The 19,104-nt window shown below is 41.7% G+C and overlaps 1 protein-coding gene across 1 annotated transcript in view; it reads right to left on the reverse strand.

The window, feature by feature from the left end:
• Positions 1-3,497: 3,497 nt before the first annotated feature.
• Positions 3,498-19,104, reverse strand: part of Ptpn12 (protein tyrosine phosphatase non-receptor type 12) — a 74,900-nt gene continuing 59,293 nt past the window's right edge. Inside the window, exons 13-19 of the mRNA XM_051152100.1 lie at positions 17,241-18,187; positions 13,444-13,518; positions 13,146-13,148; positions 12,977-13,044; positions 8,905-8,935; positions 7,059-7,145; positions 3,498-4,350 (exon numbers count right to left, since the gene is read on the reverse strand). Of these exons, the coding sequence (XP_051008057.1) occupies positions 4,289-4,350; positions 7,059-7,145; positions 8,905-8,935; positions 12,977-13,044; positions 13,146-13,148; positions 13,444-13,518; positions 17,241-18,187 (1,273 nt within the window). The 3' untranslated portion in view covers positions 3,498-4,288. The remainder of the gene's footprint in view (positions 4,351-7,058; positions 7,146-8,904; positions 8,936-12,976; positions 13,045-13,145; positions 13,149-13,443; positions 13,519-17,240; positions 18,188-19,104) is intronic.

A 19,104-nucleotide genomic window follows, 5' to 3' on the forward strand; every position in this document is an offset into this window, starting at 1 on the left:
CAGCAAATGTTACTCAGGGAAACCCAAATCTGTGTTCCTGGGCCCCAGTTAGTCATATGTGATTCAGAATAAGCCATCTCTTATTTCCTTTGGATCGAGACGTGTTTTCATCTGACAGGCACTTACTTAATTGAGCTTCTTGGCAGTGCTGCATACAACCTAAGGCCCTCTGTACCGAACTGCTTAAGTGACAGGCAGGCCCAAGTCAAAAAGAAAGCGCAGCGCGGCAGTGATGTACATACTTTTAATCCTAGCATGCCGGAGGCAGAGGCAGGTGGATCTTGGTGAGTTCGAGGCCAGCTTGGTCTACAGAGTAAGTTCCAGGACAACCAAGGATACACAGAGAAACCGTGTCTCAAAAAACAAAAGTTTGTTTGTATTTCTTAAACCTAAAGTGCATATATACACTGTGGCCGTCTGAATTACAATGAACCAATAGGCTCTTGTTTGAGTGCTTAGTGTCCACTTTCAGAAGGATAAGGAGGAAGTGGCCTTTGCTGGAGCAGCTGTGTGACCAGGGGTGGGCTTTGAGGTTTCTCTCTGCCTGCGGCCTGCAGATCAGGATGTAAAGCTCCCTACTACTCCCTACTCCAGTGCCACGCACGTCTGCTTCCCACCATGATAGCGGACTAACTCTCCAAAGCTGTAAGCAAGGCCTCAATTAAACGCTTTCTTTTATAACAGTTGCCTTGGTCATGATGTCTCACTACAGCAATAGAACAAGAACTCAGACACACATTCCATAGTCTGAAATGTCCACTCCATGATTTATATCCAACACACATGTACCTATGTGCTGCAAAAGTACACACACACAAAAAGTTTCAACACTAGTCTGCACCATCTCCAAACACCAAAGGACTGTAACAGCCCAATGTTACAATTCAGTCATAAAATAAAAGACTCGATCACAATGAAAGAAGTCTTTTTTTTTAAAATACTTATTTATTATGTATACAGTGCTCTGCTTGCATGTATGCCTGCACAACAGAAGAGGGCATCAGATCTCATTACAGATGGTTGTGAGCCACCATGTGGTTGCTGGGAATTGAATTCAGGACCTCTGGAAGAGCACCCAGTGCTCTTAACCTCTGAGCCATCTCTCCAGCCCCAAAAGAAGTCTTTTTTAAAAATGAAGATTTATTATGTATACAGTGCCTGCACACCAGAAGAGGGTACCAGATCTCACTATAGATGGTTATGAACTACTATGTGGATGCTGAGAATTGAACTCAGGACCTGAGCCATCTCTCCAGCCCAGAAGTAAGTCTTACATGTATAAAATAAGCACATCTCACTACGCCCAAGGGGTAGCGTCTGATAGGTGTATTACTTGAGCTCGCATAGGCATATGTGTGTTCTGCAGTGATTAGTGTGATTTTGTGCCCATCTGAGTACATGATGCATCCCAATGAAGGTATTTAAAGGAACCAACCAGGTTCATACAATTCACCATTTATGAAGAGGCTAAAATTATTTTTGTGTTGTGTGTTCACATGTGTACAGGTGTGTATGTGGCCACAGCACCTGTGGAGGTCAGGACACAGTGAGCTAGGTGGCCGGAGTACTTTGGGGGCAAGTGTGTGCTTCTCATCTCCTGCTAAGTGTCCTGGGGTTACTTGATGTCACTGTGTCTAGCACGTGCACACTGAGCTCATTAGGCTAGCAAGGTACACACTTTACCCACTGAGCCATCTTACCAACACTCGCCGCTGTCTTAAAAGGTCTCAATGTATTCACTTCTTGTGCATGAGTGGGTTTGCCTACGTATGTGTACATGCATGTCTGGTTCCCACAAGGTGGAGTTCTGGATGGTTCTGATCTGCCATGTGGTGCTGGGACCTGAGTGCAGACGCTCCATGAGAACAGCCAGTGCTCCCAAAAGCTGAGCCAACTCTCCAACTTCCCACTCACTGTGGTTTTGGGGATAATTTCAACATCAAATCTGAATTCAGTTGCTGATTCAGCAAGACTGTCAAACCAGAAAGTCTCAAGGAATTCTGTGTCTACCTCGCTAACACAGGATTTGAAGGGAATACCTGGTAGTCTTGAAACTTGCTATATAGAGCAGGCTGACCTCAAATTCAAAGGATCTGCCTGCCTCTGCATCCCAGGCCTGGCCCACACCTCTTATGTTGAGAGATGGGGATCCAAACTCAGGTCCTTGTGTTCATATAATAGGCACTTTGTTGACTCAACTATTTCTCTAGTCCCTAAAATTATTATTTTTTTTTTTTTCAGTTTACACCAGTTCAAGCTTTATTGGGAAGTATCTTGCCAGCATGTGCTGCAGCACTGACAGAGCCTAAAAATATCTGTATCCTGTAACGGTCAAGTATCTACTGGACAACCATTTTCTTTTCCTTTTGTTTTTTTTATTTTTATTTTATTTTATTTTATTTGAGACAGGGTTTTTCTTCATAGCCCTGGCTGTCCTGAACTTGCACTGTAGACCAAGCTGGCCTCAAACTCACAGTGATCCACCTGCCTCTGCCTCCCAGAGTGCTGAGATTCTAGGCATGCGCCACCATGCCTGGCTTGGACTACCATCTTCTAACAACTAAAACACATGAAAACTTCTCATAGTCTAAGGAATCAATATGAAAAGCACCTTTTTTTTTTAAAGTGCTACCATAAAGCTGGGATGCATTTCATAATCCTACCACCTGGGAGGTGAGACAGGAGGCTCAGCAGCAAATCAAGGTCCACTCTGACTACATAACAATGTTCAGCCCAGCCTGGAATACATGAGAAACAGAGATCACCAGTCAATAACTAAAGCAGAGACAACAAACGCCAACATACAATTACAGCATCAAAACAAGCTACTCCTCAGGCTCATGGTTCCTTGTCCTTCGAAAGCACAGGGCAAACATACTGTCCTAGCCAATCCCAGAGACTGAAATTTAGTCAGTGTTCATGGATGGAACTTTGGGCTTCCATCATGGACAGGAAGAACCACAGCTTCACCTGTATGGTGTTCTTCTCCCAGGATCCCGGAAGATAACAACAGGCATAGCCATGCGTTCCTCAGAAGGTGACTTCTTGTCTCATTTTTACCTTTTGAGACTAAATTTCATTATGCTGCACAACTACTCTTAAAACTTGTGGGTTCAAGTGATCAAACGGCCCTCCTACCAGTCTTTCATGTGCCCATCTACAGGCATGCAGCAGTACTTCTAGGCCTTCCTATTCCATAATTAACTGACTATACCCCACCCACAACTCATGACTTAAAAGATAAGAACAAGGGGCTGGAGAGATGATTCAGCATCTAAAGAGGGCATACTGCTCTTCTAGAGGACCCAAGTTCAGGTTTTAGCAGCCATATTGGACAGCTCACAGTCTCTGAAATTCCAGCTGCAGCAGAATCTGATGCCTCTGGGCACTGTGGGTACCAGCATCCACATGCACATAACTCCACAGACGTACACATACATAATTAAAAAAAAATCTTTTTCTTCAGAATAAAAAAATCAATATAAGAGATAGCACTGTAAAACTTTTTTTTTTTTTTTTAATGGCAGGTCAAATATCCTGAAACATACATATATTCTGATAGTCTTCTAATCCCAGTTGAATTCAAAATTTAAAGTAACACACACAAGCTAAGAGAATTCAATATTGTTCCAAGGCACTTACTGAATCTCCATGACTAGGTGAAAACAAGAACCATTAGGATGAACAATTAGACAGTATATAATATAAAAATAACTTTTTGCTTACAATTTACAAAATGTATTATTATTACAATCTTTGATCTCTGATAACCTGCAATGCTGGCTGCATGAATCCAGCAATTTTAAAATTCAGAAACTGTTTTCTAAAACTTCAGGGCAAATAATTTACAAGTAAGGTACACAAAGACTTAGACCATGCAGAAATTCTTACATCTTCTGTTAATATTATTTTATGACTTCAACTTTATCAAATTATATACCTACTTGCCCTGTACATATACAAAATAACCCATACATGATAAAACAGCAGAAGAGTAGTCCTTTAACTCCAGGTATCATAAAAGTATTACTATATTAACAGGTCTACAAGCAGCTTGTAACAGGGTTAAGAGACATTAAGGCAATAATACTTGAAGTTACAAAATAAACAATATGTAATACTTTTTCCTAAGTGTAGTATAAGGCAGGTAGATGGTCCCAGCAAAAAGTTATGGTAACAATCTACACTGCTGTTAGTCCCACATTTTAAAGATGGAATACTATAAACTGGGCTTTCGGTGGCACTTGAATTTTCCAGTATAATTTAAAGCGTCTTTTAACTCCCTGAATCATGTCCATTCTGAAGGTGGATCTCTTGGTCCTTTAGGTTTCCCACAGCGATTACCAAAACCTATAGCCAAAAAGACCAAAGTAACAGATTAATGCTCAAAAATACTTTAAACACTAAGACTACATCCACAGCTCTGTTCCCTAAACCAATCATCGGGGTCACCCTGGTGCTGCACACACCACCAACTGCGGTTTCCCTTCCACCCTGTGCACGCCTCCTGTGGATCCCACAGACCATCTTCCTCCCACCCCAAAATGCACGCCTGGCCTGCCCTTCCCCCAGCCACCATTCCCCATGAACACATAGCAGAGCAGGCCAATAAACACACAGCCATTACACCTCTGAAAATCTAGAGAGGAAACAGAAGCCAAGGAACAAAACACTGTCCAACAAAGACAAATTAGCACCTAGACTGACAATCACCCCCAAACCCAGATGCCTAAACTCTAGCATAAGAACACCATCAGAGGGCTGGAGAGACGGCTCGGTGGTTAAGAGCACTGTCTGCTCTTCCAAAGGTCCTGGGATCAATTCCTAGCACCCACATGGCAGCTCACAACTGTCTGTAGCTCCAAGATCTGACACCCTCACACCAATGCACATAAATTAAAATTAAATAAAGATATATTTAAGAACACAATCAGAAACAGCCAGGGGAGCATGTCTCCTACCAAACCAGGATTGCCAACATGGCTGAAACACAAGAAAAAGGCCTTAAAACCAACTATGTGAAGGTGATAGAAGTCATTAAAGGCGAAATTAATACATCTCTAAAAGAAAGCTAGGAAGCCGGCATGGTGGCGCAAGCCTTTAATCCCAGCACTCGGGAGGCAGAGGCAGGTGGATTGCTGTGAATTCGAGGCCTGTCTACGACAGCCAAGGTTACACAGAGAAATCCTGTCTCGAAAAACAAACAAAAAACAAAACAAAACAAAGAAAGCCAGAAAAACACAAACAAAATTGGGTATAATGAATATATCCCTTAAAGAAAACCAAGAAAAAACAAACGGGTGAAGGAAACTAATAAAAGTGCTCAAAACCTGAAAATGAAAACAGAAGCAATAAAGAGAATACAAGCTGAGGGAATTCTGTGAACAGGAACTATAAAAGCAAGCATCACCAACAGAGTGTAAGGAATGGGAAAGAAAGCTGGGCGCGGTGGGCACACCTTTAATCCCAGCAGGCAGGAGGCAGAGAGAGTGCTGACATAAGATATCCAGGAAATCAGGGACACTATGGGGGCGGGTGGTGGTGGTAGGGAGAGACAATGGAGAAAATTCCCAGCTCAAAGACCAAGAAAATATTTTCAACAAAATCATAGAAGAAAAATTTCCTAACCTAAAGGAGGATATGCCTATAAAGATGCTTACAGAACACCAAATAGATTGGGCCAGAAAAGCAAGTCTCCTTGCCATATAATAAACAAAACACCAAACAATACAGAATAAAGACAGACTATTAAAAGCTGCAAGGGAAGCCATGCAGTGGTGGCCCACACCTCTAATTCCAACACTTAGGAGGCAGAGGCAGGAGGATCTGCGCTCGAGGCCAGCCTAGTCTACAGAGTGAGTTCCAAGACAGCCAGGCCTACATAGAGAAATGTGGGGGTTAGGGGAAGTTACAAGAAAAAAAGACCAAGTAATATATAAAGGCAGACCTATTAGAATAGGTCTTGACTTCTCATTGGAGACTAAAAGTTAGAAGGGCTTGATCAGATGTATTGCAGACTCTAAAAGAGACCACAGACGCCAGCCCAGACTACTATATTCAGCGAAACTTCCAATCACCATAGAAGAAAATAATATCAAGTCAAGTCAATGATCAAGTCAAATTTAAGCAATATCCACCTATAAATCCAGCCCTACAGAAGGTGTTAGGAGGAAAACTTGAACCCAAGGAAGTTAACTACACCCAAGAAACACAGGAAATAATCTCAGATCAGCAAACCCAAAAGAAGGGTCTCGGTCTCCATCCCTACCCCACCTCCATCAAAATAAAAGGAATAAATAATCATTGGTCATTGATATCGCTTAATATCAAAGGTCTTAACTCAATAAAAAAGACACAGGCTAACAGAATGAATGTGAAAACAGGATCTATCCTGCTGCTGTTTACAGGAGGAAGAGGAAGCGCTTACTGAGTACAGGAAGACAGAGGGTAGGCTATTGGAGGACAGGCATCACTGAAATGCAAATTTCTGTTGATCTGAGGAAGGTCTGGCCCTGGAATAAAAGCCTGAGCCAGAAACCACTATGCACACTCTAACCCTAAAGGAGGTGCTCATGTCACTAAAGACTAACAGGCCAAGTGAAAAACAGAAGAGTCTCCTTTGTCATATGCTGTAAGAAACCCCCTCCCCCCAAAATTGCATAGCCAAGTACTTCTATCACTCAATGTTGACCACTAGCTGGGGCTGCTCAGCACTTGCAGGGCATACTAAAGGGTTAGAAAAAGATACTCCAAGAAATATCTATCAAAATATACTTCCAATCAAAATTAAAGATTTATTTATTATTATGTGTATAGTATTTTGCTTGCATGTACACTTGCAGGCCAGAAGAGGGCACCAGATCTCATTATAGATGGTTGTGAGCCACCATATGGTTGCTGGGAATTGAACTCAGGACTCTGGAAGAGTAAACAGTGCTCTTAGTTACTGAGCCATCTCTCTAGCCCACCAAAATTAATCAAAAGAGATGAGGAAGGCCAGATGCAAACAGTATAAGAGTGCTACTATGCTTGGCTTTTAAAATTATGAAGGAAATTACCAATATCTGTGGCTTCTGTTAGGTTTTCTGTTATTTCATCTTTCTTGTCACTGAAAGTAGGTGGACAGTCTGTACAAGCCTCTGCATCTAAAATAAAAAGTCCTTATTAATCACCATCCTTTAAGGTAGCATCACATTCACGATTCATTGTTGGAAGGGTACAGAATAAATGAGCAAGCTTCATCTTGTGGCTGCCAGTGCTAGAGACTCAGAGTGGTGACAAAGACTGTGTCAGGCACTTGTTTATGTGACATGTTTTGGTGGTGGTGTTTTGAATAGAGATGTCTCCCTACACAGCTCAGACTGCCCTGACGCTGCTGCTCTCCTGGTTGCAGCCTTCTGAATGTCAGAGTCACAAGCATGGACTACTACAGCCCAGCTCTCTGTTAGGCATTCTACAAGGCTGGAATGGGAAGTTCTCACCTCATTTCATTAATCCTCGCATGGCATACTGTGTTTCCTTACAGTAGTTATAGTTGTAGTCTATAGTTTGTAGACCAGACTGGCCTCTAACTCACAGCACTTCCCCTGCCTCTGTGTCTGGGATTCTGGGATTAAAGACGTGCACCACCACACCCACTGGAAAGATTCTAGTAATCCTTCTATAACTTCTCTCCTTCTTTCCTTCCTGAGGGAACTTGGTATGTACACCAGGCTCACCTCAGACTGCCTCTGACTCCAGAGTGCTCAGATTGCAGGCGTGCACCTTGCCAGCCTCCTCCATGGTTTCTGCCCTTCTCTTTCGACCTCTGTGAAGAACCTTCCTAGAAACCCTTGGTAATTCTAAAGTGTTCCCTGTCCTTAAGATGCATGTAGCTAGAGAAAAGTCAACAACCTAAGGTTTGTCATAGTATTCTTTACCCCACCCCTTTCCTGTTTTCTTTCCATTTTACTAAAACAGTCTTGATATATATATATATATATATAACACCCAGGCTGGCTTCTAACTCCTGATCCTCCTGCCTGCTTCCTAAGTGCTACAATTTCAGGCATGCGTCATCATGCCCTACCTGGTTTTCTTTTAAACTGCTTACATTTTTGGTTTTTGTTTTTTTTTTTTTCAAGACAGGGTTTCTCTTGTAGCCTTGGCTATCCTAGACTTGCTTTGTAGAGCAAGCTGGCCTCGAACTTACAGAGATCGCCTGCCTCTGCCTCTCCAAGTGCTGGGACTACAGGTGTGCACCATCACACCCTGCTAAAATAGAAAATTTCTACCTTGATTGTATAACTATTGATTTGTTTTCAAATAAAGTAAACTCAACAGACTTCTTTTTTTTGTTTTTTGTTTTTTTATTAATTTATTCTTGTTACATCTCAATGGTTATCCCATCCCTTGTATCCTCCCATTCTTCCCTCCCTCCCATTTTCCCATTATTTCAACAGACTTCTAAAACGATTGTTTTTTTATAGACACATTTCCATCTTGGAGGTCAATCTGGAGCATTTACTCAAACAGGAGTAAATGTTTAAGTGACTTGTTAATTTTGATGCTAACAACTAAGCCTCGACCTTAGATCTGTTAACTATGTGTTCAATCAGAGCTGTACCCATAGCTTCTAGTTTTTGATAAACAATAAAAAAAAAAAAACCCAAATATCCGAAAAGCAACCCATAACCCACAACTTCTGATAATGTTCCCATGACCTTCCAATTCAGATCAGTAATATTTGTGGGTGAATTAGCTTAGGAGAATTATATTACACAACTGAATTTCCTCCTCAAGAAGTTATCCTAGAAACCTCCACATATAGAAATAACCAAAGAGTGAGAAGCACTATATGTGCTATTTTAGAGAAATCGATCAAGAATCTTCTGTAAAAAGGAAAAAAATAAGCTAATAACTTACCAGGTTTTTCATTTCCAGAGGTTATCAAGCCCTGCAAAGATATTTAGTAATTAACAGTAAGCTCATCTTATATGCAACAACTTAATTAAAGGAGTATTCCCCCAAGTAAATCTTCTCCTTGTTATCTTATTTAAATGAGATATTTAATCATTTCTAAATAAACTGTTGAAACAGTGCGTCACTTAGCCTAGGCTTGCTCCAAATTCAATATGCAGCCAAGCTCTTGACCCTCCTTCCCTACCTGCCACAGTGCTAGGGCTACAGGGATGCACCATCATGCTTCGTTTGTATCAGGATTTCCAATATCAAAGAAAAAGAAAGCAATGGTGTTTCATTATGCTTATTAAAAATGCTTCCCATTTGTGTGCACCTCCTGTGTGCAGAGAGCTGTGAGGGTGACATTGGGACCCTGCTCTACCATTCCCTGCCATGTTCCTCTGGGGCAGAGTCCCTCACTGCATCTGGTACCTGTCTCTGTCCTGCACAATGCTGGGTGTTGGGGCACACCTACATTTTCAAAGGGTCCTGGTGCTTGAGCAGCGACTGTTCTTACCCACTGAGCTACCTCCACAGCTCTTACTATGCTGATGTACACTGGAAAGGGAGGCTCCTGCCCACAACAGACACCACCCCCGCCTAAGAACCAGACATCTACTAACCATCTACTGTACTTCATCCAACATGGTGCCCCTGAGTACCTGGTACTACTGCAAAGTGTTTCTTGAACATGAAATAACCCTAGGGTGGTTGTGTATTATAGGAGAAAAATCTAGTAAAACAGTTCATTTCCCCAAATACTGAGCCCTCTTCATACCTCCAAAATGACTTAAAACATGGTTTAATTGGTCTAGTTAATGATGTGTCATCTTGTCCCCCTGCCCCCCCCCCAATGTTTCTCTGTGTAGCCTTGTAGACTAGGCTGACCTTGAACTCAGAGATCCACACCCAGCTTTATGAATTGTTTGTCCAAATAATAGTTGGAAGAGGTGGTCTAATGAAAGCCAGGGAGTACTTCTGCTTCTTGGGGGCTTGGTCTTTGCCAACTGATATATATATGCCCCCAAAACAAGAGGCTTGGTTTTTTGGTCTTGGCATCATTTCCTATTGTCTGGTTGTTCATTGCTCCATTTCAAGATGGTCCTCGAGAGAAACGCTCCAGAGAACACTTTGAGGTTCTGGGTTCCAGCTGCTGCTATAGCTTCCAGCAGCTGCAGTTGCAGTCACCTTTGCTGAATTGCTGGTTTGCTGATTAAGGGGTCTATTGAAATCCTGATAACAAAAAGTAGAATTGCACCAAGGAACTGAGCCTAAAAAGATTTACTTCTCCTATTTCCATTAGCCTCTTTTCCTCCTGTCTAGGGTAGGGGGGCTGGAAGGGAGGTATAAGCATTAAAGAACCCCAAATAAAGTAGGGTTGAAGAAGTCTGTTGGTGGCGCCCAATGTTGATTGGGCATGATGGGTAACGTAACTTCTAATGCTACAGAGGAAAGTACAGGCTTTGAAGATACTGTTTCAGGGTGTCTGCAAAATGGTATCTGCTCCTGCAGGTTCTTTACTGCCTTGTACCCCGAGGGAATTTTCTGTTTTTGCTTTGTCTTCCTCCTGTATTCAGTTTTTACAAAGACTGTAAGACTGATGAGATATGAAAACCAGAAGCGTCACTAAATTCCTTAAATCTGGAAATGCCTTCAGAGTTGGCAGTACAACATGACAGTTTACGGGTAAATATGGAAGGGCTTGGGAAGCAAATAGCACCACTGATAAATGGAGAAAAAGGTATTTAGATTTATTTGGTGATACCTAAAATTGGGAGTTCCCTGCTTTTGCTGCCCCACAGTGCTCCATACACCAGGTATGCAGACCATCTGCGGGCAGAGGAGCTCCAGCAGAACGGGAAGTCAGACAAATCAAAAGGGCTTTGGAGGCAAGTACACTGATAGAGGAATTCTCTAGGGCTGCACAGACACCATCCGCTTTTCCAGTCTTTGTCCAAATTATCCCTGCTAATGATGATGGTGAGACTTATGAGACGGCATGGCGTTCAGTAGAGACGCTAGATCTAACGCATTTTAAAGAGTCTACTGTATACTGCATACTGCATTCATCTTTTGTTTAAAAACTGTTAAATAACTGGGCTATATTGCTAGACTTTTACTCCCCAAAATTGGAAGGGATTGGTGTCAGCTGTGTTAGACGATGCTCAACAGTTACAGTGGCTATTGTGGTGGAGAAACAAAGCCATGAAATTAGAACAACAAAGTATAACTAGGAGGATAAATGCTGTTAAAGATCAATTGCTCGGTGAAGCGTGTTATACTGACTTACAAGAACAAACCCAATCTGAAAATGTAGTCATTGAACAATGTTGGATTGCAGCCTTAAGAGCTTGGGACATGGTTGCGGCACCTGGTAAAACAACCGTCTCATTTCCTCAGGTATTCCAAGGCCCTTCACAGAAGTCTTACAGAGATTAGGTTCAGTTCTAGAAAGAGCCATACCAGATAGGCACTGACACTGACCATGGTGTATGAGAACGCAAATACTGAATGTAAGAGAGCAATCTGACCATTAAAAGCACGAGAAGCCCCTTAAGACGAATGGGTAAGAGAGACAGCTAATATTGTCTCTCAGGAGTGTTAAGCCAACACAATAGGACAGCTGTAGCTAGGTCTCAGATATCAACACATCTGGTGCTTTAACTGTGGTAAATCTGGCCATTTACAAAGAAATTGTAAGGTTAAAAAGCCCCATACCTCAAAATAACAGGTGCACTACCTCTGGACAAAACAGTCCTCGTAGAAGAGAACAAGAGAGTCTGGCTGTGGTGGTAATGGTATGCCAAGACTTCTAGGGTATTGTAGCCACTGTGGGAAGGGAAAACATTGGTATAGGGATTGTCAATCTGAGAGAGACAAATGAGGTAATCTCTTCCCATCGGGAAATGAAAGGAGGGGCCCGTTAGCTCAAGTCCCCACAGCAAACAATATGAGCAGTCTTTCCTTGGTCAGCCAGGAGGTAACAAGCATGCAGGAAGATGAAAACTAGGTATTGATAATTTAATGCATGCTACTAAAGGCTTTGGATCTGGCCTCAGATAAATACCTCTTACACTATGCCCACAGGTCAAATGTTACAAAATACCCATTGGTGTTTACAGTCTTTTACTTTCAGGGACAGCAGGAATAATCTTGAGAAGAAGTGGGTTAACTTCTCAAGGCTTTATTGTGCAGCCAGGTATTATAGACGGCATTGTAAGGAAGAAATTAAAATCATGGCATATGTAAAGAAGGAGATGCAAATTAATGTAGGGGATAGAACTGCTCAGCCGTTACTGTTTCCTTACATCAAGGGCAAAGCTGCTCCAACAGAAAGAACAGGTGCATTCAGGACTACTGAAAGATGTGTGTTCTGGCAAACAATGGTCGATGATCAGAGACCCAAATTAATTGTACAAATGAATGGTGTTGAAATAGAAGGTTTGGTGGATACAAGAGCAGGTGTCATGATCCTTTCTCAAAAGTCTATTTCCAACGGACAAACATAGTACACCCTCACACAAGTCTGTTTCCCATGCCACACTTGGGATGAAAACAAGAACATGTGTACCTCCACTACACAGAAATCTTAGTATAAGCCAGATGTGGTGGTGCATATGTGTAATATATATAATCCTTGAACTGAGAAATGAGAGAGGCAGGAGGAAGGCTGGGGGCTCAAGGGCAATCTTGGAGACAAAGTGAGTTTGAGGACAGTCTGACTACAGGAGACCCTGTTTCAAAAAGTAATAGAGAGCCAGACAGCAGTGGTATATGCCTTTAACCGCAGCACTTGGGAGGCAAAGTCAAGCGGATCTCAAGTTCAAGGACAGCCTGGTCTACAGAGCGAGTTCTAGGACAGCTATACAGAGAAGCCCTGTCTTGAAAAGCAAAAAATAAACAGAAGAAATAATAAACAAAACACTAGTAAAAAACAGTCAAGTACAGCAATGGCGGAAGCTGGTAAGTTAGGCTGGGTAACAAGCTCCAAGGCAGATGCTAAGGTAGAGCTACTCCAGTCCCCCTCATGACTCACTTCAGATTCCCTCTGTTCAGACCACTCCTGACTTGGAGGTTCATGCCATTCAGATCTCACGGGTGTATCTAAGAAAAATGAAATCTCAATATTAAAATTTTGTCTTTAATCCTTGAAATTTCTTTGTATTAAAGTCAATACAAAACCGCATCATATAAACTTTATGAACTATCTTTATTAACACAACCTAACTCAAATGTTAACTAAAAAGTGAATGAAAAGACACCAACTGTACTGCAAATACATTTGAAGTTGCATTAACTTAATTCTAGTAGTTCCCATTGACCATTACAAATGCAATCATTTAGTAAGACCAGGAAGAAAAAAAAAAAAAAATACAACTTAAAGAAAATTTCAAGTGAGTAATAAAAAGCTGCCAGCATCAGTCAAATCTTACATTTTGGTTTTACTTAATCAGCGCAGCAGCTGCTAGATGAAAATCAGTAATGCAGAAAAATACTTATCACACTCACCTGCTAACACAAACGACTCAGGAGTGCGCTCAGGCAACGGAGGGGGCGATTCTTCACTAACGTCAGCATCTAAATTTAGCACAAAATTCAGACAATTAAAAGTTAGTGGGGCTGGAGAGACGGCTCAGAGGTTAAGCACACTGTCTGTCCTTCCATAGGTCCGGAGTTCAATTCCCAGTAATCACATGGTTGCTCACAACCATCTACAGTGAGATCTGGTGCCCTCTTCTGGTGGGCAGGCACACATGTAGGCAGAATACTGTATACATAATAAATATTTTTTTTTACATTAATAAAATGCCATCTAAACTTTCTTGATACCTTAAATTTTAAAAATCCCTATCAAGTACCAAAAAATTAGTTTTCAAACATTGTTAACACTCAATTCATGATCGAGAATAGTTAAGAATCTTACTGAAGCCAGGTGTGGTGTCCCATGCCTGTAATCAGGAGGCAGAGGCAGGTGGATCTCTGTGAGTTCAAGGTCAGCCTGCTCTACACCGAGATTCCAGGACAGCCAGGACTACACAGAGAAACCCTGTCTCGAAGACCAAAAGGAAAAAAAAAAAAAAATGCTGATGTTGAAGTCTCACATGGTAGGGCAGGCCTTTAATCCCAGCACTTGGGAGGTAGAGGTAGGCTCGTGGGGCCTCTGAGTAAGTTCCAGGACAGTGAAACAGTGAGGGCTACACGAAGAAACCCTGTCTCAAAAAACCAAAACCAAAACCAAAAAAACCTTACTGAGTAAATGCCACTACTATGTACAAGGCAAATGCCTCCTACAATGCTTCTGGAACTCTAAACTCTAAGGACATTACTCTGACTGTACTCTGAGGGTGAAAGTCTTCAGTAAAGAAACCACTGGCTTGCTGGGTTTCCTGATGATGTTAAGTGTGCAAAGAAAGCTGGTCACTTGGTTAAAGCCTGTGCTTCCTAAGTGAATCAATTCTCTCATAAATTCTGGCACACTATGCACCATCCATTCAAGTCACCTTGTCATCTTTACTTATTTGAAAGTTATGTACTGAAGTCACATTTCAAGCAACTAAAGTAACCTTTGAAGTGCAAATTTTCTTTCTAATAGATCTAATATAGCCACTAATATTTTAGTAACCATTAATTTACTACCAAGTACTATGAACTTGGTTCATTTTAAAGTTATTTAAGGTTTTTACAGCAGTAGAGACCAAATTAGTCCCTACAAAAGAGAAAAGGTAATGCATTAGTAAGTAGGCCCAAATAGGTTAGCCTTGCAACTCAGGATAAATTGGTGCAGTAGATCTTTAAATTGTCACCTAGGGAAAACTAGAGCATACTAGGCCTCAGCAGGACCGATAAGAAAAACTGTCCTGAGGATCCTATATTGGTCTGTCCAGGCTTTGTGTGAACTGCCCAGGCTTTGTGCCTACTGTCTAGGCTTTGTGCCTATTTTCTTTGAAATACACCAGTCTGGCAGGATATAATTGCTTTACCATATTTGATAGCTGTAAGTATTAAAAACTGAAGTCACGTTTCAACAAGCATTGAGGGCTTGCTGATTGCCACTGTCCCCCTTATGTTATCTAGCTGGTGACATGCATACCAAGTAAAGCCTTCAGTCCGGAGCTCCAATACTGATACATGTACCTAGAGAGTACCAGAATAATTTACCTTCCCCAAGAGTGGCAGTGTGAGATAAGCCACCAAGCACCATTTCTCTTTGTCCTCTTATCACTAGCTACTACAGTTAAAAAAAAAAAAAAAAAAAAAAAAAAAAAAGGTTATTTCAAGGAAGGACACGTAACACTGGCACTAAGTTCTGCACACTGCTAAGCTAAGCTTTTATCAGGTTCTTTCTTAATAATCACCACTTCTCAAGAATTCTGTTTTCTAATTGCTTGCTTTTCAACTGCTAATATTACATAATCATCACTGGGGCTAGCGCTCCAGGCTAGAGCATTTGCCAAGTGTCTAAGGGACCCAAGTCTAATTGCAGTAGCCCTTCCCCCATTCCCAAGAGTTATACAACTAAAGACTGTCTTGTTTTACAAAGGCTTCTGCATATCACAGTGTGTGAGGCCCACTCAGGCCAAATCTGAGTAAAATTTCAAGCCTGAGGAAAGACTAAGTAAAAATTCATAATGCACGTTTGGCATATATAGGCCCTGGGTACATGGAAAGAAAGAAAAAAAAAAAAAAAAAGGGGGGGGGGAACTAATGAAAGAATTCATACTGAGAAATGTTGTCAGGCAGTGATTTACACAAAATATTATTTTTTGTTATCAATACAAAATTATTGGGTTAATTCACTAACAAAATTTAGTACAAAATTTCTCAATTTTTGTGTCAATTGTTTTACAAAGTAATAAGTTAAGTAATAATTAACTATAAAATAAACATTACATGACATAACCTATAAGGCAAGTAACTAAGAACAATTAAAAATAACTCTACTTCTTGTTTTGTTTTTCTTTTATTCACAGTGGTGTTTTGCCTGCCATGTGTGTCTGTGTGAGGGTGTTAGATTCCCTGGAACTGGAATTTTAGACAGTTGTGAGCTGCCACGTAGGTACTGAGAATTTAACCTGGGTCCTAGGGAAAAGCAGCCAGTGCTCTTGATAACTGAGCCATCTTTCTAGCTCCAAAAAATAACTCTTTTGTGACAGTCATGGTAGTAAATTCCTGGATATATCAGAGAACAGAGGGCTGAGGCAGAAAGATAAAGTTCCACGCCCTTGTCTCAAAAATAAAGCAAGAGGGAAGGCACCGTCAGATTTCAAGAACCAATTCTAGATTAGCAGGCATGGTGACTCAAACTAGAATCCCAGTGCAAGGGAAGGGGCTGCCTTGTCCAGCTTGCTGTGATGGATATGCCTGGCCTCCCTGTGCCATGTTATGCCATGTTTTAGTTGATATGCCTCAGAGGCCTGTTCTGCTAGGGGGGTGTGTGTCTGGGGGAGAGGGAAGGTGGCAGGGAAGGAGAAACTGTGGTTGAGATGTAATAAATGAGAGAAAAATAAAAATACTAGGGGCTGGAGAGATGACTTAGTGGTTAAGAGCACTGGCTGCTCTTCCAGCGGTTCTGAGTTCAATTCCCAGCAACCACATGGTGGCTCACAACCATCTATAATGAGATCTTGTGCCCTGTGCACGTATACATGAAGGCAGAAAACTGTATATATAATAAATAAATAAACAAATACTAATGTAAATATGGAGATATAAAGTTGTACAATTTTACAAAAACAAAACAAAAAACCCCGTAATTGTAGATATCTATACTAGTTGGAGAGAAGAAAATATGACTTTGAGTATTAAGAAAAAGTTATCTGGTTGGGCAGAAACACAAGCATTAACATGTCTTAAACCAGCCTCAGAAGCCATGACAGTTACCATCATTCAATACTGAGCGCATGGGTAATTAGAGTACTTGACTTAATTAGCACACTAAAATAAATGTGAAATAGAAACCCCGAGGTACAAAAGACCTTGACGAAAAATCCTGTTATCACTTCACACTAATTCTAAAAAGCATGCAACAGCCAGTGCACACCTTTAAGTCCAGCACTCAGAACGCAGGGGCAGGTGAATCTCTGCATTTCCAAGGCAGCCTGATCTACAAAGTGAGTTCCAGGACAGCCAAGGCTACACAGAGAAACACTGTCTCAAAAACAAACAAAGAAGTTATCTAAAAAACCAACTAAATTTTGTTGTAGTCTCAAGTATTGTGTGGAATCAACGACAATGAAGGTTCAGAACTAAAGCTCACACAGACCGGCAGGTGGTAAGAGCTAACGGTCATACTGTATTACCTTTTTCAGCACCTGGAGGCAGCGCGCCTGCCACCTCGTGTCTAGCAATGGACACCGGCAGCACTTTCCTCGCGGCAGCGCTTTCAGCACTGCGGGCAGCAGAAACAGTGGCACTTGCTGTGGAAACGCTGGTTTTGTTCTTGGTCACAGCACCGTCAGGGTTCCTGTCGTCTGAGTCTGAGTCGTCAGAGTGAAGAGGATTGGTAAAGCTGAGTGGCGCTCTCAGGGGGGAGCTGGGGCGGGTTTCCTCTTCTGCTGTAGAGGCTGATGCTGAACTCACAGTTTTTATAGCTGGAGAATGGTTATCTGGGGATTTGCCTTCAGATGCGTCAGATACTGGTGTGGCATTCTCAGGCCCATGAAATGACCATGTGACATGTCCTTTCTTATCAAGAGGCAAGCAGTCTGGCCGTGGAGGTGTGTGTGAGTTCTGCGGTTCTTCTGCAGAGTCAGGAACGTTGTCTGAATGTGCCGCACTGCAGTCTGCACAAGAATTCTGAGAAACACCAACTTTTAGATCACCCGAACTTAATTCCTGTGGCTTAGAGGTTTTGTCAACTACAGAAGAGGAAGCAGATTTAATTTTAATCGCATGTCCCCTATTTAAGAGTGTGTTCCCATCAAAACTTTTGGGTCCTTCTTGGAGAGGGACTTTCTTAATTTCAAAACTTAAATTTCGCTCTAATTTTTTATCTATGTGATCAATAGTTGATTCATTTTTCCCTGTAAGCTCTGATGACTTATTGTAATTTCTGTTGAGGTCTGTTGAGTGTTGTTCTGATGAAACCATGTGCAACACTGGCTTTGGGTGGTATCTGTCATTGTCCTGCCACACAGTAGTAACGGTTGGAAAGGCTGACGGTGGGGAAGGTGTCAAAATGGGTGGCACGGGGTGAGGCTCTGGTGGCTGCAGTATTTCTTCCTTGGCATCCCCTTCTACAAGGCAACTGAAAAACAACAAACAGGGTTTTAAGAATGTTTAACATTTTAAAAGAAAGTTGACTGATTACAATATGGTTATAATGTTCTAATTTGCAAGGCTAAGAAAATCCAAATACTTATCAAGGTAACACAGATGATTGGCTTAAAGTCACGTGACATTAATGAAGAACAGTAGTTTTCCCCTCCTACATTCTATATTCACCTACTCTGAAATTTTTTCACAGGGCTGGGTGTGAAGATACATGGCTTTAATCCCAGCACTTGTAAGACAGAGGCAGATGGATATCTTTGAGTGTGAGGACAGCCTGGTTCTCAAACCAAGTTCCATGACAGCCAGGATTACATATTGGAAAAAAAAAAGAACAAGAAAAATTTTGCAGCTACCTCTAAGATATATCTCAATATTTTTAAATGCTGGCACTGTTATTATTTCTCGATCTTTTTGTTTAAACGCTGTACTTCCTACTTTGGACCACTGGCATTATTCACACTTTTTGCTTAAACGCTGTACTTCCTACTTTGGACCACCGGCATTATTCACACTTTTTGTTTAAACGCTGTACTTCCTACTTTGGACCACCGGCATTATTCACACTTTTTGTTTTAAACGCTGTACTTCCTACTTTGGACCACTGGCATTATTCACACTTTTTGTTTAAATGCTGTACTTCCTACTTTGGACCACCGGCATTATTCACACTTTTTGTTTAAACGCTGGACTTCCTACTTTGGACCACCGGCATTATTCACACGTATGCTCTCATTCACACCATGCTCTCGTCCATTCTGTAACTTCTCGTTTTCCTGTTAGTCTGAGTTTTACAGGGTTTCTCTGTGTAGCCTGGCTGCCCTGGAACCCACTCTACAGACCAGGTTGGCCTTGAATTCAGAGATCCTGTCTCTGCCTCCCAAGTGGTGGGAT

This window comes from Acomys russatus, chromosome 10 (genome assembly GCF_903995435.1).
Source record: "Acomys russatus chromosome 10, mAcoRus1.1, whole genome shotgun sequence".
NCBI lineage: Eukaryota > Metazoa > Chordata > Mammalia > Rodentia > Muridae > Acomys > Acomys russatus.